Source organism: Salmo salar, chromosome ssa02 (genome assembly GCF_905237065.1).
Source record: "Salmo salar chromosome ssa02, Ssal_v3.1, whole genome shotgun sequence".
Classification (NCBI taxonomy): domain Eukaryota; kingdom Metazoa; phylum Chordata; class Actinopteri; order Salmoniformes; family Salmonidae; genus Salmo; species Salmo salar.
This window is the reverse complement of record NC_059443.1, coordinates 62,359,226-62,379,850: the sequence shown is the minus strand read 5'-3', so window position 1 is coordinate 62,379,850 and position 20,625 is coordinate 62,359,226. Positions and strand designations below refer to the sequence as shown.

The window sequence follows — 20,625 nt, the reverse complement described above, 5'->3', positions numbered from 1 at the left end:
GCCGTTTTGGGTAAAAACTGTATGTATCCGTCTGGGTTACTATATCATAATTGAACCACTCATGAGGTAAAATGCCCAACTTCTTAGACAGCCAACATTAAGGATAAAATATCACTGTAGTGTATCACAATGTGTATAGAAAAACAGCGGACTGGACACCACCGCTCTTTCAATTTGCCATTCAATCCAATACAAATATATTTTACCTCCTTCTTCACTGTGGCAGAGTAGAGGAGGAAGGTGACTTTTTTCATGGGCTCCCCATCACTCCGGACCTCCCCAGAGACATCGTACCCTCCCACCACCAGATGTTCTGCAGCCACTGCATTGGCACTGGACACACGCACTGACGTAGCGCTCTGTGGAAAGACAACGCAAAATGACTGTGAATCATTTGGATGTTTTTGCTCTAATTCTTTTGCACAGTTTACACTACCTGTAATCACTTATGCTCTTACTCTGCTTGCTTATATTACTTGTGCAATATGATTGTTGAGTTCCAATTGCATCCGACTAAAATTGTGCCAATAACACCTACAGCTGCACTTTGAGATGGCTTGAGATCATGAGCCATACAGAAAGAAACTCACCTGCTCCAAGGTCCAGGATGGATGAGAAGCAATGATGTCATAATTTCCAGGAAGTACTTTGGTGAAGGTGTACCTGTGAAATGACCCAAAACATTCTGTGTTAGAAGCCTAGTGCGTGTACCACCCCCACGTATATTGTCCTGATACAAAACAACAGCGGATGTGTACAAAAGCATTAGCATTGATATGAATGGATTGAGTTGCCACTACTGAAAGAAAAGCCAGTGTGTGGGGGGTTTGTTTGTGTTGTAAGGGGTAGTTATATTGCCTTGTAGTTTAAAGTAATGCTGTTAAGAGTTTGAGGAGCGGTCCCTTACTTTCCTCCAGGCTGAGTGAACACAGTCTGCAGCTTTTCTCCTGTTCCCTCCCTGGTCAGGCTGATCTCCACCCCAGCTGGGCCTAGGAGTTGGCCTTTACTTAGCACCTGGGACATACACAACACATTAACGCCACAACAAAGTAAACAATTATTTCAGAAATGCACATACTGTAGATCCGATAAGTACTAACACTAAACAACCATTTTAAAAAGTGGCAGATCTCTGTGCCATTCTGTTTAGTCAGTAAATAGTGATGTATTGAGGCTTTGGGGGTGGGGGGGTGGCAGGTAGTCTAGCGGTTAAGCGCGTTGGGCCAGTAACAGAAAGGTTGCTGGTTCGAATCCCCGGGCCGATTAGATAAAAAAAATATGTTGATGTGCCCTTGAGCAAGACACTTAACCCTAATTGCTCCAGTAAGTCGCTCTGGATAAGAGCATCTGCTAAATGCCAAAAAATTACATGTATTTTAGCCAGCACCATCCCCATAAGGGTTAGGCCAAGGCTTATTGAAGAAGAGTTCCTCTCACCGTTCCAGAGACAGAGAAGCCAGTGAAGACAAAGTTGATGTCCTGCTCCTTGGTGCAGATATCATTGACCCCGTCCACATAGAGGTCCACACTGGTGGGCTCTGCAAAAACACAGTGTTATGTTACAGCACTGCTGGCAATACACAAGAGGTACAAATACACATGAAACTCTCCTTACCAAAGCTCCACCCAAGAGGAGGCTCAATCTTCAACACAAAGTCTCCCTGTAAATAAGAGAGAGTCAAATATTAGCAGAACTGCCTCTATGAATCAGAGCGTGGAAGACTCCTCTCTCGTCTCTAAAATGTAGGCTAGTCCCAACACAAGTTAAACTGTTGAATAAACTTCATTTGAACGTACTTTGCCTGTTGTCCACTGATTTTGTCCCTATAAAAGGAGGTAATCTGAGACAAAATATCCAGAGTGGTGTTATTAACCCGCCTTTCAGTACGCTGGTCGGTATGTCAGTTTGTATTTTCAATGCTGACTCAATTCACATGCGACGCTGCACAATATGTCAACAATGGCCGAGTTTAACCGAAGCACAGACTGAACTGTGTCCCACACAATCAGCTGCCAAATTTCACAAGCACTTTCAGCTGATTGCGAGGTAACTGTGCTTTGGTCAACAACATTTAGCTACATTCGGCTATTGGTTGCATATTGTGCATCACGTGAAATTCAGCAGGAGGTGGGAAATATAAGCAACAGAACCGCTGCCGCAAAAAGTCGGGTAAACAGGGACTTTCCTGTGGCTACCCTATCTCCACCTGATACCGCCAAAAGGACCAATAGCATGGATAACTGGTAAAGTACGATTAAATCTAATTGTATTCAACATTCTGTCTTGTAGACTACTGCGTCTTATTTACAGCGACTTCTTTCAGACTGATATCCATATGTAGTAACCAGGAAAACAGTCTGATGTTTAGACAAACCAATGCCACACTACTACTATTGCATTTTCATATGTATCAATACCACAGGAGGCTGGTGGGAGAAGCTATAGGACGGGCTCATTGTAATGTCTGGAATGGAATAAATGAAACGGTATCAAACACACGTTTGTTCCATTTATTATTACATCACAATGAGCCCGCCTGCCTACTCTAATCAATACATTCATTACCTTGTCATAGAGGGGAATCATAAAGTATCCATTGATGGGAGCACAGTCGGTCTGATATTTCAAAGACCCTTGTTTGGTGTACACTTTAATCTGTGAGAGACAAGAAAGACGATATGCATTTAGCAATGCACAAACAGAACCAAAAGGCAAAAGCATGATTTCATGCAATGCATGCTGGACAGTACTATAGGCTTTTGCAGTCAAGTAGCTAGTTAGCTAGCGTGAATGACTTGCACCGGCAGTCATTAGGGTGAGGGTGGTCCAGTCAGATGATTTGACTAAATAGTAATCCTATTATTAGAAATGGTGTGTGTATGGTGCAATATCTCGTCAGTACAGTGGGGTTTAAGTGGACTGGCAACTAGCAAGGATAACTTTAGCATGCTAGCTAACGTTAGCTAGCTAGTGCGTAAAATGCCATTCGCTCAGAGTTTTAAATGTAGAAAGGGATTAAAATCAGTGAAACACATTTAGATACTTTTAAATAGCTGCAAGTTATTGCGTGTCTGATGTGTTTTGTAAGGATAACTAGTTAGTACAATGCTATGTTAACTAGTTAGCTAACAAGTTCTGAATTTCGACATGGTTGTGCACGAGAAACCAGCAACATAGATCAGAGATGGCTCGTGAGATTAGTGTGGCTAGTCATACTGAGAGTTAGCTAGACCATCTTACTAGCCACCTTGGGGATAATGTTATTTCATTCAAACTCAACTGTCATTTCACCACTCAAGACCCCAGCAATATTATGTCTCCGCCTACTAAGGTAGTAGGCCGTCTCTGCACTCACCTCGATCAGCGAGTAGTTGATTTCAACGTCGGATTTCACGAACCCTCCGCAGGCCACCACAATGTCATCAGCTGACACTGTAATGAACTGGCAGCAGATGATTCCAAATAATATCCACAACACTGCCATGTCTGCCGGTTCCGTTATCCCAAGCTTTCGCCAGAAGATTTTTCTGGACAACAGAATTGACAGTGCACGCTGCCTCCGGTTCCGTTACGCTGCGCTGTTGAAGGAGGAGTAGCTAGCTATTCTGGAGGTGTCGACACCTGCTGGTGCGGAGGTGACATAGATTAAGTATGTACTTTGATAATGTTGGGTGCCTATTCAAATATGAACAGAATCTTGTATTTTGGGTTTCCCTACTGAACAAATTAAACAAGTTAAATTCACACAAAGTATGACAAGAAATAACATACGTTTTAAATCCTTGCATTATTTATTGTCCTTTTCCAGCCACAATTCAATAAGTAATAAGGCCCGAGGGGGTGGGGTATATGGCCAATATACCACGGCTAAGGGCTGTTCTTAAGCACGACGCAAAGCGGAGTTGGCTATATACTACAAACCCGAGGTGCCTTATTGCTATTATAAACTGTTTACCAAAGTAATTAGAGCAGTAAAAATACATGGTTTGTCAAACCCATGGTATACGGTCTGCTATACCACGGCTGTCAGCCAATCAGCATTCAGGGCTTGAACCACCCAGTTTATAACAATGAATAACACACAGATTTTGGAATTATACAACTTTTGCCAAAATGACATTATACTAGTAGATTCAAATGTAACAGTTCACTCATAAACAAAGGTTTGCAATGGACAAAACAACACCTCCCCTTTATGGAACACAGGCAGTGGAGACAGAGTACAGTAAAAAAGTATTAGTTCAGTTTGGTATGTAGCGGAAGTTGGGACAGTAGATCACAAATAGATTTTGAAATGTTAAATCCCATGTAGCTTGTCATGGTCATTAAAAGTTTCTACTTAGAGGGAGTTAATGGAAATAGTAAACAAGAGATTAAAGAATATAAGTTTACACAAATCAATACAGTATAACTTTAAAAGATAAACAAGAAAGGTTACATTTAAACTGCAAGAAGAATGTTTAGTGTTTATAGGCGTTCAAGTGGAACAACATGGGATCAGCTTTGAATTTTTTTAATTACTTTACCCAGAAGGGCAATTCAAAGCTTTATAGTGGTTGTCGTCATAAGAGTCCTTCTTGGAAGGAAAAAGGTAATAGTCAGTAGAATTATCATCATGATATCACATATAGTAATGTTTATGGTAGGCTACATATAGTAAACAACAAACAGGACAAGATATTCTCCACAAAAGGCAGTAAATAGCTATTTTGCCAGCTTTGAGTTCAAACTATTGGTCCAATATTGTAAAACAGTGCTTGTTAAACGTTTGAACATTCACAGATCTCAACATGCGTTGGATCAAAACCAAAGAGCCTTGATAGGCAAAGTTAATCCCCCAGTTGCATAATGTTCCTCAAATCTAGTGTCTGCCAGTGGTAGGGCTGGTTTCCTGGACACAGATCGAGCCTGGTCCTGGACTAAAAAGCTATTTTAAGCATGAGCATGCATTTTAGTCCAGGTCTAGACTTAATATATGTCTGGGAAACCAGCCCCTATAGTGTCTGCAAGTAATAGTGTTTAGACAGCCAGTTACAAGTAATATCAAGAGCCCTGAGTTTTTTGGTCAGTTAAAACTAAAGGGCCTAATCCTAGCAATTCAGACATGAGTAGCAGAGTCCGGGGGTGGCTGGACCAGGAAGACCCCAGAGTTGGAGTGTTAGCTGGGGCTGACTCTGTCTGAGGAGTGGGACTGGCATCCCGAACCTGTGGATGTAATAGCACAGGTCCTCTGGGCCTGACACAGCTTCTTGATCAGGAAACGCTTGTCTCGCCCATCCTGGCCGAACAGGGACGAAGAGGAGGGTTAGTGCCTAAATTAACCCTATAACAATGTTATGCCAGATAACTAGGACCTAGATTTTTTTCTGGTCAGGAAAATAATCCTGTCCCTACAGCTAAGTCCTATGAAGCTACTGTACAGTATAGAGTTGTGCAGCCATGTAGACCGGTTACTGTAGCTACTCACCATGACTAGTTGTTCCCTCAGTTGGTTGATCACTTGCTTGTGCGCTCAAGCTAGAGCAATGACATAAAACATGGCCAGGCTGAGGGAGGAAAGAGACACAACAGTTAACAAAGCAGAATTTTGATAGCACTTTGTGACAACGTGTTGATGAAAAGAGGGTTTTATAAATACATTTTATTGATTGATTGGCTGAAACCACAATCTATCGGCCTGGATATCAAATGACAATGAACCGTAGACAGGAGTGATATCATTGGCCAGAACCCGTACCATGTGATGACAAAGAGGGAGACGGCGAAGGCCTCAGAGGAGATGGCCAGGAGGAATGTGCGTGCTCCTGTAGGCAGCTGGGACACCGTCCGGGGGAGCACCTCCCAGGATGTAGTGTAGTTAACGAATGGACCACAGGCCTGGGAACAGCTGATCCTGATAAGGGAGAAACGGGAGGGTTAGTTTATGTCCCAAACAACTGATCTAGGAGCAGATTGATACTATTTTCACACTATGGTGCCAAGCCAAACTGTACTGTGCTGACTCAAATATTTTCCTTTCCAGCCCAGTTTCAGCAACAGTACAGCTAAGCTAGGCTCAGTTAGGCTCAGCAGTGTGAAACGGGTATGAGATTGGTGCATGGTGAGTTTCAATGCAATTACCCATATTGATGGTTATCTATGGAAATAAAGATGCATGCATGCTAGGCTAACTGCAGCCATGTACTCACTGTGCGATGCCAATGGTGACAGGTACACAGGCCAATGCCAGGCCAATCAGCAGCACAGCCAGGAAGAAGAAGTTGGAGCTGGAGGCTCGGAACGGACGGGTGGCCGGGCGGCAGTTATTCACCAGGGTCACCTGCAGGGTAGACAATACATACATTAATCAACGTATCTGTGGGTGAGAATTCCCTTTCAGTCGTTTCAGTCAACATAATACACACAGGTATGGGATATTCCTTTTCTCTATCAATTGGCTGAAGGAATTAGGATAAGGAAATATCCTGACCTATACTATTACCTATGTGGTACAGTATGTCTAATGTATGTCTTAACTCAATCAGGGAACCACGGTTACCTACAGTATTTAACCAGATGTTTAGACCCAGCTTAAACCATACGCTACAACCAAAAATACCAACAGTCATTCATATAAAGTACCTTCCTGATGCTTTTACTGTACTGTATTACATAGAACTACAATTATGGCCTCCGGCCCACCTATCACAGTACATTGATACAGTCTAGTATTTATATTTCTATGGTATGCTACCTTTTTGATGTAGAAGATGATGAAGTACTTGATGGTGCAGATGGCGGGCAGCAGGGGGCAGTAGAATGTCCCGATCCAGCAGATGGTCTGGCCGTACACAATCTGCAGGACGTTCTGGGGGATGGCAAACTCCTGCTGGCCCCACCACTTGGCCAGGCCACAGTCACAGTAGTACACTATGAGTCTAGGGGGGAGGGAGAGAGAGAGAGAGAACTGTCAGAAGAGGAGAGGAGAGAAGAAGAGAGAAAAGATGACTTACTTCCTAGGGAACTCCACAAAGACAGTGACGGCACCGATGATGACGAAATCGAAGATCATGAGTTTGTACATCTCCTGGCCCACGCGAGACTCCCAACACTATAGGCAGAGGCAGAATCATATGAGATCACAGTAACGTCCAATATCAATATGTACAGTACCAGTCAAAAGTTTGGACACACCTACCTTTTCTTTATTTTTACATTGTAGAATAATAGTGAGGACATCAAAACTATGAAATAACACATATGGAATCATGTAGTAACCAAAAAAGTGTTAAACAAATCAAAATATATTTTATATTTCAGTTTCTTCAAAGTAGCCACCCTTTGCCTTGATGACAGCTTTGCACATTCTTGGCATTCTCTCAACCAGCTCATGAGGTAGTCACCTGGAATGCATTTCAATTAATAGGTGTGCCTTGTTAAAAGTGAATTTGTGGAATTTCTTTCCTTCTTAATGCATTTGAGACCATCAAGGTAGGGCTGACAAGGTAGGGCTGGTATACAGAAGATAGCCCTATTTGGTAAAAGACCAAGTCCATATTATGGCAAGAACAGCTCAAATAAGCAAAGAGAAACGACAGTCCATCAAGGTCATTCAATACGGAACATTTCAAGATCTTTGAACGTTTCTTCAAGTGCAGTCGCAAAAACCATCAAGCGCTATGATGAAACTTACTCGCATGAGGACTGCCACAGGAAAATAAAACCTATAGTTACCTCTGCTGCAGAGGACAAGATCATTAGAGTTAACAGCATCAGAAATTGCAGGCCAAATAAATGTTTCACAGAGTTCAAGTAACAGACACATCTCAACATCAACTGTTCAGAGGAGACTGTGTGAATCAGGCCTTCATGGTTGAATTGCTGCAAAGAAACCACTACTAAAGGACACCAATAAGAAGAAGAGACTTGCTTGGACCAAGAAACACAAGCAATGGACATTAGACCGGTGGAAATCTGTCCTTTGGTCTGATGAGTCCAAATTTGAGATCTTTGGTTCCAACTGCTGTGTTTTTGTGAGACGCAGAATAGGTGGACGGATGATCTCCACATGTGTGGTTCTCACCATGAAGCTACCATGGTGCTTTTCTGGTGACACTGTTGGTGATTTATTTAGAATTCAAGGCACACTTAACCAGCATGGATACCACAGCATTCTGCAGCAATACGCCATCCCATCTGGTTTGCACTTAGTGGTATTATCATTTGTTTTTCAACAGGACAATGATCTAACACACCTCCAGGCTGTGTAAGGGCTATTTGACCAAGAAGGAGAGTGATGGAGTGCTGCATCAGATGACCTGGCCTCCACAATCACCCGACCTCAATCCAATTGAGATGGTTTGGGATGAGTTGGACCGCAGAGTGAAGGAAAAGCAGCCAACAAGTGCTCAGCATATGTGGGAATGTCTTCAAGACTGTTGGAAAAGCATTCCAGGTGAAGCTGATTGAGATAATGCCAAGAAAGTGCAAAGCTGTCATCAAGGCAAAGGGTGGCTACTTTGAATAATCTAAAATCTAAAATATATTTTGATTTGTTTAACACTTTTTTGGTTACTACATGATTCCATATGTGTTATTTCATAGTTTTGATGTCTTCACTATTATTCTACAATGTAGAAAATAGTAAAAATAAAGAAACTTGACTGGTATTGTATATCTACAGTGACCTTTGACCTCCACTCACCGGTTAGAGGATGTGGTTGTACCCGCAGACACAGTTGCCTTCCTGGCAAGAGGTGATCTGACCCCAGAGGGAGACGAGAAGCACACAGATACTGGTCAGGCGCATGAACACACACCTGTGGAAAGATTAAGACATTTACAAAGAAATTGCGTTGGTGTTAAAATGCTCAAATCTATTCATCCATACCAGGGTGCTACATCAGTATGCAAACTGGAATCAGTGTGAAACATCAACAGCATCATTCATTGATTTTCACAGAAGAAAGTGCTTGGTTGCCAGGGTTAGGATAAATGTCATATCAATTCAGGAAGTAAACTGAAAAATGTATTGACTGAATAGAAATAAAAACAACCCCAGCCCTGTTGTTTACCTCATGAGAGTGAAGCGGATCTCGAAGGCAGGGCAGTAGTCTTCAAACTGGATGATGAGGGAGAAGATGAGGGGTGTGATGAAGTTGGCCAGGGTGATGACGATGGAAGGCAGATACTCATAGATCAGGTCCAGGATGAAGTTCACCTGTTATGACAACGCGTGTTTGAGGTAAAACAGAAAAGGATGCTGGAAAGAGTTGTCATGACGTGGCCCTCTTTGGGTATAGCGAGTGGCTTCCCCCTCCAACACCCAGGTTCTGTTATCTCAGGTCGTAAATTCCTGGAGGAGACTCTCTCCTCCTGGCCATGCAGAAAGAGACACATAGAGAGAACAAAGGAACTTCTTCTACATCACAGAACTTGAGAACTGAACAATATCCATGTTTTGGAGAATGTGTAAATGGTCGGTGGAGAAGCCAGCTACGACCCGGTCTGTTTTGTTTCATGTTTGTGACCTCATGAAAGACAATACGGCCACATTACCAAAAGTCTGTTTATACAGGTGCCTCCGTTATGAGGTTTGAGTCTAATTATTGTATAAAATGAATGAGTAAAGATTAGACTATTTGTGAAATTATGTAATGTGATTTTAAACTGTTAAGGTGAGAGAATTGTATTCCCTTTAAAGTTTAACTAAGTCATTGGCCCGCCCCCATGAACACAGACATGATCTGGCTCATGGGACAGCCCTTTTCTACTGTTCCGAATAAAACCCCCACCTGAAGAAATCCTCTCCAGACCACGCGTACCTCGATCACCGTGGGGGCGAAGGTTTGAGTAGAGACCACAAAAACCTCAGTATAAGCTAAAGTTGTAATGCTTGTTGAATTCCTAACCAAACCACGTGGAGCATTGGCTACACAGGTGGAAATGGTTCAACTCTGAGACTATCGATCCTGACAGAATAAGAGCAAATCTTAGATACTAATTACTAGTCTGCAGCTAGAAATGATGTACCATTGGATGCGAAGACCGACAACTGCCGAAACATCTATTCTATAAGAACATTTCTGAATGGTACTCTGAAGTACCCATTCTAACCACGAAAGACTCCAGGGAAGCAGAGAGACGCTTGGATGAACTTTCCAACAGAAAGACGGACGATTCCAACAGAGATCACGACGACACACTGAGCGTAAATATATATTGATTGCAATTATTCCTCAATGAGTGAGCGTTCATGTGCAAAAGATTAGCATTTCAATTAATATAATTATCAACTGTGTAGTGACTCTTTTGTCTTTCGCGCCCTTCTCAGACCACACCCACTTCCCTTTGTCCACCAAGCCGTCATATCGGCTTAGCCCACTAGGGAACCTCCCCTATCATTTCCTTGTAACCATATCTACTGTTTGTTTGTTTATGCATTTCTGTGATTATTTAGTTAGTTAGTAAATAAATGATTAAGACAATTGGTGTATGGATGATTCATAGTAAAGGCTGGGTTCGTGCAGATAACCAACAATTTACGACGTTTGAATGAGACTAACGTGAGGTAAAGAATAATTCATTAATTAGAAGACTAATTGATCAGATATTAAAATATCTGAAGAGTTACATTAGGAAAATGATAACTTTGTAATCTGAAGATTTAACTTGGTGCCCCAACTTCCTAGTTAATTACATTTACATGATTAGTTTAATCACGTAATAATAATTACAGAGAATTGATTTGACAAAATATGTCTTCAATTTTAATGATGCCAAAGACACAACAGAGTGACGACACTATAAATGTAGGTCCATTATCAATTCTACCGTTTAGATTTGGTTTTAGTCATTTCAATGGAGATTAAGATCATTTATTTCCCCGGGGAAAACTATTATAATAAAAGTATATATTTCAGTTTTTACTCAGAGCACCCGTGTGCCGTATGTTTGACTGTGCTAAACTTAGACATATGTATCAGATCTGAAATAAGCATATGTCTATTGACCAGCTACCTACAGAGTCCATAAGGAGAGGCTGAGGACATCAGGGACAGCAAGGTGTGCTGAGGAGACTACCTGTCTCTGACCGACTCTCTGACCAACTATCCTTCCTGGCTGTGACCAAGATGCTCCTCCTCCATTCACGCTTCAACTCCCTTTATGTTGAGCATTGATTTACATTTGTTTTCTTGTATGTGCTACTGCAATTCAGCTTTAAGCTCCCATAGTACACATGAAATTAAACTAAACTGAACTAAACTAGCGTTGCTGTTTAAAGGTTTATCACAATGTGATTTAAAAAGAATCCTCCACTACATGGGGTTCCCGAGTGGTATAGCGGTCTAAGGCACTGCATCTCAGTGCTAGAGGTGTCACTACAGACCCTGGTTCGCATCCAGGCTGTATCACATCCGGCCGTGATTGGGAGTCCCATAGGGCTGCGCACAATTGGCCCAGCGTCGTCCAGGTTTGGCTGGGGTAGGCCGTCATTGTAAATAAGAATATGTTCTTAACTGACTTGCCTAGTTACCTTAGTCATCTGTGCTTTCTGGGAGAAGTTGGTGGCTATATAGATGGAGTAGAAGCACGCCGCCAGTACAGCGATCACAAACAGATTCAGGATCAGTTGGATCACGTAGATCCGACACTTCTCCTTCCGTGTCCTGTCTGCTATCTTCTGCTTGATGCGCTCCTCTTCCAGATCAGTCTGTTGACATAGAAAGGACAGAGGAATTAATATAGTTATAAGCACTTATACTGTATATATTAATAAACAAATAAACACAGCTCCTTCTGAAAGGAGTCAGTGAAAAGCGAGTGGTAAACAGAAGTGAACCAATACAGTTCTGTTACATTATATGGCTGTAACTGGAATGGGTGAACTGAGGACTTCAATTCACTTTGTCAATAGTGTTGAATCACATTTCTCCCTGTCGTTTTGAGTCAACCTATACTATCGACTGACTATTGCCATCTCACCTTCAGTTCATAAAGAAGACTGCTCCTCTTGAGCCTGGCTGCGCTGTCGTTGACGATACAGAAGTCCCAGCCGGCAAAGATCTTGCTGCAGAAGCTCTGGAAGCGATCCTCGTCCTGCACCAGTTTACGCTTAAAGCCAGTCGCAGACCTTTGGGGAACGACGAGAAATGCAGATTTGGAAATTGCTAAAAAACGTAAGTATTTCTATAACAGTGACCCAAAGGTCATGCAAGGATCCTGGGACTAAACACCTCCCTCTGCAACTGGATCCTGGACTTCCTGACTGGCCGCCCCGAGGTGGTGAGGGTAGGTAGCAACACATCTGCCACGCTGATCCTCAACACTGGAGCTCCACAGGGGTGCGTGCTCAGTCCCCTCCTCTACTCCCTGTTCACCCACGACTGCATTGCCAGGCACGACTCCAACACCATCATTAAGTTGCAGACGACACAACAGTGGTAGGCCTGATCACAGACAACGACGAGACAGCCTATAGGGAGAAGGTCAGAGACCTGGCCGTGTGGTGCCAGAATAACAACCTATCCCTCAATGTAGCCAAGACTAAGGAGATGATTGTGGACTACAGGAAAAGGAGGACCGAGCACACCCCCATTCTTATCAACAGGGCTGTAGTGGAGCAGGTTGAGAGCTTCAAGTTCCTCGGTGTCCACATCAACAAAAAACTAGAATGGTCCAAACACACCAAGACAGTCGTGAAGAGGGCAGGACAAAGCCTATTCCCCCTCAGGAAACTAAAAAGATTTGGCATGGGTCCTGAGATCCTCAAAAGGTCCTACAGCTGCAACATCGAGAGCATCCTGACTGGTTGCATCACTGCCTCGTACGGCAATTGCTCGGCCTCTGACTGCAAGGCACTACAGAGGGTAGTGCGTACGGCCCAGTACATCACTGAGGCTAAGCTGCCTGCCATCCAGGACCTCTATACCAGGCGGTGTCAGAGGAAGGCCCTAAAAATTGTTAAAGACCCCAGCCACCCCAGCCATAGACTGCTCTGTCTACTACCGCATGCAAGGGTACCGGAGTGCCAAGTCTAGGACAAAAAGGCTTCTCAACAGTTTTTACCCCCAAGCCATATAAGACTCCTGAACAGGTAATCAAATGGCTACCCGGACTATTTGCATTGTGTGCCCCACCCCCAAACCCTCATTTTACGCTGCTGCTACTCTCTGTTTATCATATATGCATAGTCACTTTAACTATACATTCATGTACATACTACCTCAATTGGGCCGACCAACCAGTGCTCCCGCACATTGGCTAACCGGGCTATCTGCATTGTGTCCTGCCACCCACCACCCGCCAACCCCTCTTTTACGCTACTGCTACTCTCTGTTCATCATATATGCATAGTCACTTTAACCATATCTACATGTATATACTACCTCAACAAGCCTGACTAATCGGTGTCTGTATGTAGCCTCGCTACTTTTATAGCCTCGCTACTGTATATAGCCTGTTTTTTACTGTTGTTTTATTTCTTTACTTACACATTGTTCACCTAACAACTTTTTTGCACTATTGGTTAGAGCCTGTAAGTAAGCATTTAACTGTAAGGTTTACACCTGTTGTATTCAGCGCACGTGACAAATAAACTTTGATTTGATTTGATCATGAAAAACAATTGGACAGCATGTGCATGTTTGAGAAGATATGCCTTTTGAGGACCGGTTTATCCAAAAGACTAGTATAATTGACTGGTCTGAATACAGTAAGATAGGGCACTTTTTTACCTTTTGACTATCCATATGAGACTGAGGAAGAGGTAGGCTATGGTGACCAGCAGGTAGGCCAGAGGCAGGTTGTAGGTGAACTTAGGGAAGTGAATGGTCTCTACCTTGTAGTAACCATAGAAGAGGTAGGTCTGCTCCAGAAAGCCCTTTAAGATGTGAAACAAACAAGGGAGTCATTCTCAGTCCCAGAACAGCATCTACAGTGCTATGCAGGCGTACAATGAGTGACTGAATTAAATGAATAAGAGGGCGTGGTATATGAGGAGGGTAGTCCGTACCGCCCCTGAGAGGAGGTCTGTGATGTGCTGGTGGAAAATCACCAGGCCACGGCGAGAGGTGCTAGGGTAGTTACTGCACTCAAAGCCTGTGGTTCACAACAGAAGCAACAATATAATACTGGTAAGACATCTTTCTAGAAGTCCATTAACAATGAATAAAAAAAAAATATATATATAGATATATATATATATATACTAGATGAGATTAACAATAAAACATTCCTATTCTAATGTAAAGATGACTGATGCTCTTGATGTCGCAGAACAGTTACTGACTACATGCACCATATCTCTCCTCTCTAACATGGTTGAATGTGGTGTAATCTCTTACAGACCTACAGTTTACATAAATACTATATAATTGATGTACAGCAGTGGAGGCTGCTGAGGGGAGGAAGGCTCATAATAATAGCTGGAACTGAGCGAATGGAATGGCACCAAACACATGGAAACCATGTGTTTGATGTATTTGATACCATTACACACATTCTGCTCAAGCCATTGCCACGAGCCGTCCTCCCCAATTAAAAGTACCACCAACCTCCTGTGATGTACAGGTAACTGCCAAAATAAAGGAAACACTTCAGCAAATGAGGGATGCAAAGTCTATTGAAAGCAGGTGCTTCCACACGGGTGTGGTTCCTGAGTTAATTCAGTAATTAACATCCCATCATGCTTAGAGTCATGTATAAAAATGCTTATTATTTTCGCTACCAAGGCTAGAAGAAGTGACTTTGAAAGACGGGTCTCAAAGGAGCATAGGCGGTTTAAAGGGTCTGTGTGTTTCCTTTATCTTGACAGTTACATGTATAATATGGTCCACTTTACTCTATAACACGTAAAGGCCTGTGTTACCATCTACGTGGTTGAATGTGGTGTTCCCAGAGGCATGGGGGGCGGTGATGATGGGCAGCATGACGAAGCCGAACATGAGCAGGACCATGATGAAGTTGAGCAGCACCAGGAAACGCAGGAAGGAGAAGTAGGACAGGATCCCCGTGCCAAACATCCCTGTGATAGGACACAGAGAAGGGAAAGGATGAGTGATTAAGATACCATCCTGGATTTTAAAGAGATCAACATCAATGCACTCATATCTTTCAATGCTTCCAACAGAAGACACACAAGTGATCAAGAAAACTTTTAATTGCCCAATTTTCATCAGCGATATTACATCATCTCTGTGGACACTCTGCCGTTGTCCCTCACAAATCCAATTTTGAACTTTGTTTGTGTAACTAAGCCTTTGACATAAATCATGTATCGATGTCAATAGAAGTCAATTGGAGTAACAGGTTGTTTTGTCACTGGCATCCATTCTCTTACCCTCAATGACATGGATGTCTCCCCTCCAGAGCTCCAGGTTGCTGAGCATCTCAAACCCATCCTCCTTCAGCCTCCTCAGGGTCCGTCTGGTGCTCTGTCTGCACTGACTCCAACTGCTCAGATCCTTGGCCTGCTCCAAACGCTGGTCCCTACAGTGAGTGAAGGCAATGAAGGCAGATAACCAATTACTTCCAGCACAGTAAGACTCAGTTAAAAACAAAAATCTCTGATGTGCTGTAACTTAAACAGTTACATAGTATAGAAATGTTATTACACAGTGCAACCCTTTTCATTTATCATTACAATACAACATTTTACACCAGTATAACACTGCATGAAGACATATTAGAGATCTGACTTGTCTCTGCGTTTCTCCGCCATAGGTTTGGGCAGTTCCCTGACTGGTCTCTGTAGGGTCTGAGTCCTGTGTTTCTCCTCATGCTGTCTGGCCACTGTGGTCTGTCCCCATTTCCCACTGCTGGAGGAGCCCAGCCTGGTCCGTGAGCTGCCACGGCGCTTGGTACTGCCCGAGGCTGAGGGCTTTCTGTGGTACAGCAGAGACTGGTAGCTGGGGAGCTGGTCCAGTAGTGGGTTACGTGGTGCTCCCAGACGGTCAGTGTGGAACACTGTCAGAGAGAAATACAGTAAAAAAAAGTGTTATGGGGAAGAGGCTGGGGGTTAAAGTTCATAAAGTGAGAGTAAAATGTGGGGTTTAAAGAGCAGTACTTGAATGCAATACACTGTATTGATATCATACTGTTGAACTCACTAAACTATCTGGCTGTGAATGCACAGGAAGTGGTGTAGCCATACAGTCATTGCAACAGACATGTAACTTACACTTGAAAAACTACAACAACCACACCTCAACAATTACAACTATCAAAACATATCTTCAGCAACCAAGTTACTGTTGTTATTTAATGTCATAAACTCAAAGAGTAAGGGAAGTTTTCTTTCAATAACAACAATTGGCTCAGTTTCAGCTAAAAGTTAGATAGCTACCGTTAGCTTGCTAACGTTGGCTGGATAGCTTTTTAGCATTAGGAAAGTTTACCTGCCTTGTCTAGCTAGATAACTGGCTACATTTACTAACTTACTTGCTGAGAAGGTCCATATGAAATTTAATTTGCTTAGTTACCTGAGTCTCTCTCCATGTTCAGTTGTCCTCGTGCACTTTTAATATCAAAGAAAGTTTAATGAACAACTTCGTTAGCTAACTAGCGTAGCTAGCTGACGTTGGCTGTCAGTCAGCAGAATGAAAACAAAGCCGCATTCCCTTTCCTGAATCCCAAAGCGACGCAACTCTGGAGGCTAGATGTATAAATACTAGATCGGGATAGCATTCTTTCCCACAATTATACACAACAATCGTGCTTATTTAATTTTGGATATGGCTGGTGTTTAATCACATTTCAATACTGACAAACGACCCGACCAACAATTTGACGTGTATTTGTTATAGCTAGTTAGCTATAACAAATATAACAAATTATATATATTTAATTGGTTATTATGCTGTTATTCACAGAATTCAACATTTTGTTTGACATTGTGTTTTAAATAGAGAGTCGAAGACAAAAGTTAATCATTATGGCTCTTCATCGCAATTCCCTATCCTATTGCACACTGCACATGAAGTCATTCGTAATAACACAGTTGAGCCCTTGGCCGTCCCATATCTTATTATGCCAATTAATTTTTACGTCCTATCGGAATCATTTGGAAATACTTGTCATTATGCCAACCATAGCAGCCTATTCGATTTGCATATGGCATTCAGAACCCCGGGACTTTTACCTTTATTTCAAGTGCACAGTTCCGGGTAGTCTGACGGACACACAGTGATAAAATTCAACAAAGGTAGATAGATATCTCAGAGCTGCGCTCTAGCTACCACAGTTGATACTTTAAACCTGGATTATAAGGAAAAGGAGACAGCCTCGGACTGCAACATCTGTTCAAGCAGACAGCAGATTTCCCTGAATAAGCAGCACATTATTAACCAGGTAATTACACTCTGTGGATTTATTCTTTTAAACAATTGTTTGATACAATAGGTTTAAATTGTTACTTTATCCAACAGCAGTGTATACTATTATTATTTGAAACATGGTTATATTTCTCTTAATTTGACAACACAAAGATTCACTGTCACATATGACTTCTATGTGTTTTCCCACAATAAACTACCATGTCAACATATTTGTTAGTCAGATTTCTTTCCAGACTTTGTTGCTCTGGAATTTGTTACTTCTACGTTGCCTACTTTACTGCCATTGGGCAGCACTGAGGCACAGACCATGGCAAGACAGAAACCATATCCCTGTGTTAATAAGTAATGATATACACAGGGATAGGACAGGGGAGTTAAATAACTGACTGAAGACAGCCATTCAATCCAAAACATGTGATGTGTATTAGATAGCACAGCTTTATTTGTGAAAGGAAGATAGGAATAGCATCGAGGAATGATCTCAGAAGTCTTGTATTTTCCCCTTCTTTATACCCAAGCTAGTGGCACGTTTATGTCTCGTTTCCAGTTCTCATTTTATGTAATGGCAAGCTGATTCTCACTAATTGTTTTACTGAGAATACAGTAGGAGGACCTTTCAGACCTCCAGGGGGCTAAAGACGAGAGGGACAGACAGAAACCACCGCCGGGTTAACCACTATAGAAGAAGATCAAGCCAAGGATCCCTATGTCACACTACAACAACACTGGAGAATATAACAACCCTGCCTATCATGACAGTGACACCCTGGAGATAGATAGGAGGTATGTGTGTCAACTTGTACAATTGTATTGTTTGGATGTTTATAATTCTGCTTTAACTGGGTACAGTTAATCAAACCTATGGGTAATGGGTAGACGGCCTGAATGAAATGTTGAATGACAGCTCTTAAACATTTTTTGGGGGAGAGGGCACAAATAACACAAATATGAGAAGTGAAGTAAAACATAATTGTCCAGTATTAGAAGATAATTCTGAGAGGATCTTTTGTTCTGTATTTTTAAATGTAAACCATCATTGTGCTTGGTCACATCTCTAATCTCTCAATTGGTGTCAGATTTTTTAGAATGCCTGTGCCATCACATATTGTAGCAGGAAACTATCCCTAAAATGAATACTGTCAAAGTGGTCCAATTCTCCTCCTTTGTGTGTTGAAGGTTGTGTTACAGTAAGGAGTTTGTTGTCATTTTAAGTGAATGTTGTGCTAAGTACTAGAGACGGTCATGAACCTTCAGGGGTGTGACCAAAGTAATGGTATGTCTTATAAGAGACTCACTTTATAGCGCCTCAGAAAAAAAACATTATTGTCTCACGAGTGTGTGAATGAACGGACCAAGGCGCAGCATGAATATCATTCCACATATTTTATTATAATGTGAAACTATGCAAGACATGCAATAAACCAAACAACAAACCGTGACAAAGAGGTGCTACATGCACTAACTCAAAATAATCTCACACAAACACTAGTGGGAAAAACAACAACTTAAATATGATCCCCAATTAGAGACAACGATGACCAGCTGCCTCTAATTGGGAATCATACGAAAACCCCAACCTAGAAAAAAGAACCTAGAACACAACATAGAAAATGTAAACTAGACAAAAAACCCAACATAGAAAAAATAACCTAGAACACAACATAGAAAATTTAAACTAGACAAAAACCCAACCTAGAAAAAAGAACCTAGAACACAACATAGAAAATATAAACTAGACAAAAACCCAACACAGAAAAAAGAACCTAGAACACAACATAGAAAATTTAAACTACACAAAAAACCCAACATAGAAAAAAGAAACTAGAACCAAACACAGAAATAAATAAACTAGACAAAACCCCCCAGTCACGCCCTGACCTACTCTACCATAGAAAAATACGAGCTCTCTATGGTCAGGACGTGATATATTGTCTATGACAGATGTCATATGTCTATAATAATATTGTAGCATGATCTTTAGAACACCATCAACAACCTTATGAGTATAATGGTTAAGGCGTTGGACTGACCGATGCAGGGTTTAAACAACAACCCACCAGTAATGTTATCTCCTCCGTCCTTCTCTCCAGTCCTTCCAGGAAATCCCAATCCCATCACAGTAACCCCCATGGTAACCCCTACCCCAGGGATGATGGAGCCGGGGGGGAGAGGGGTAGGTCCGACCTTCAGCAGCTCCCAGGAGGGGTCCAGTACAGCTACGACGATGCCCAGGAGAGAGTGCCCTGGGGCGGGTGGCAGGAGGGGAGCTGGAGGGGACAGAGACAGCATTCCCATGGGTCTCCTTCCTCCCCGGTCGGAGAGCCCACGATGGCAGCAGCATGACCTCAGTAAGTCGATGTTTGATTGAATTGATTAATTAGACAATAGAAAAAAGTAATGTTACACACCGATGTAATGGCAGTACACACGTTTTCTGATGGGAGATTGTATTGTAAACAGATCAGTGAAATATGATCCCTTGTGCTGTAAGGGTAGTCTCTCCTCCCAAGATTTGGTTCCGGGTTCTGAGAGGATAGTGTGGCCATGATTTTGTTAGAATGGCAGCCTGGTTGCATAGACTAGACGTAACATAGTAAATATATATCCGTGACACTCAAATTAGTATGATATGTTACGTTTAGTATGTTTACATAAGTCCAGTATGAAGGAAGTTTGAGGTAGTTTCGCGAGCCAATGCTTAGTAGCAATAGCGCTTACGCTAGTTAGCAATTGTGCTAGTGCTAGATAGCAACTTCCTTCAAACTGCACGTAGAGACATAAAAATGGTATCTATGAGTTCATCCTACTCTGGGGACGTAGATGAAGGGCCTCATTGCCAAACCCTTTAACCTAACTCGAACCTTAACCCTGACCTTAACCCTAACCTTAACCCCTAACCCCTAGCCTAGCTAACATTAGCCACCTAGCTAATGTTAGCATTAGCCACTTAGCTACGTAGCTAACGTTAGCCACAACAAATTGGAATTCGTAACATATATTGTAATGAAACAGCAGGGAGCAGGTCTCGAACGCTCGACCTTCTAGCCCGAAGTCCAGCGCGCTATCGACTGTGCCGCAAAAGCATGCCCAAGCGGCAGAGTCGATATCTGCGCTTATAAACCCAGGGTCGTTACACTACTCCCTCCTTTCAAAGAGCGCATCCTCGCACTAGCTTGAGACTCTGCGTCTTACAGGAACGCGCTCACCGGCCAAGCACAAGCATATCCGCGCTTAGAAACCCAGGGTCGTTACAATATGCTTTGCCAATTCGTAACATATTGTACGAATTGCAATTCGTAACATATTGTT

General features: G+C 42.4%; 2 protein-coding genes and 1 long non-coding RNA gene across 4 annotated transcripts in view; 2 read left to right on the top strand and 1 right to left on the bottom strand.

The window, feature by feature from the left end:
- The window catches only part of LOC106588876 (nodal modulator 1), a 38,081-nt gene extending 21,334 nt beyond the window's left edge, over positions 1–16,747 (bottom strand). The window contains 24 exon segments of the mRNA XM_045707313.1: positions 207–359; positions 591–663; positions 908–1,014; positions 1,438–1,538; positions 1,616–1,661; positions 2,567–2,656; positions 3,357–3,515; positions 3,518–3,574; positions 5,106–5,279; positions 5,469–5,547; positions 5,739–5,894; positions 6,190–6,320; positions 6,735–6,918; positions 6,994–7,091; positions 8,685–8,799; positions 9,055–9,200; positions 11,517–11,693; positions 11,966–12,113; positions 13,717–13,862; positions 13,995–14,080; positions 14,850–15,005; positions 15,321–15,469; positions 15,679–15,946; positions 16,462–16,747. Of these exon segments, the coding sequence (XP_045563269.1) occupies positions 207–359; positions 591–663; positions 908–1,014; positions 1,438–1,538; positions 1,616–1,661; positions 2,567–2,656; positions 3,357–3,515; positions 3,518–3,574; positions 5,106–5,279; positions 5,469–5,547; positions 5,739–5,894; positions 6,190–6,320; positions 6,735–6,918; positions 6,994–7,091; positions 8,685–8,799; positions 9,055–9,200; positions 11,517–11,693; positions 11,966–12,113; positions 13,717–13,862; positions 13,995–14,080; positions 14,850–15,005; positions 15,321–15,469; positions 15,679–15,946; positions 16,462–16,477 (3,015 nt within the window). The 5' untranslated portion in view covers positions 16,478–16,747.
- Positions 5,826–6,297, top strand: LOC123730488 (uncharacterized). Its single transcript, XR_006761925.1, has 3 exons — positions 5,826–5,916; positions 6,024–6,101; positions 6,212–6,297. It is a non-coding gene; the product is annotated as an uncharacterized lncRNA (long non-coding RNA).
- A 191-nt stretch (positions 16,748–16,938) lies between the features above and the next one.
- The window catches only part of LOC106588887 (transmembrane channel-like protein 5), a 28,736-nt gene continuing 25,049 nt past the window's right edge, over positions 16,939–20,625 (top strand). The window contains exons 1-3 of one of the 2 annotated variants that reach the window (XM_045707304.1): positions 16,939–17,329; positions 17,921–18,099; positions 19,407–19,664. In XM_045707304.1, coding sequence (XP_045563260.1) covers positions 19,445–19,664 — 220 coding nt within the window. In that variant the 5' untranslated portion in view covers positions 16,939–17,329; positions 17,921–18,099; positions 19,407–19,444. Of the gene's footprint in view, positions 17,330–17,913; positions 18,100–19,406; positions 19,665–20,625 lie in introns of both variants that reach the window. The other variant, XM_045707307.1, reaches the window with a different exon arrangement.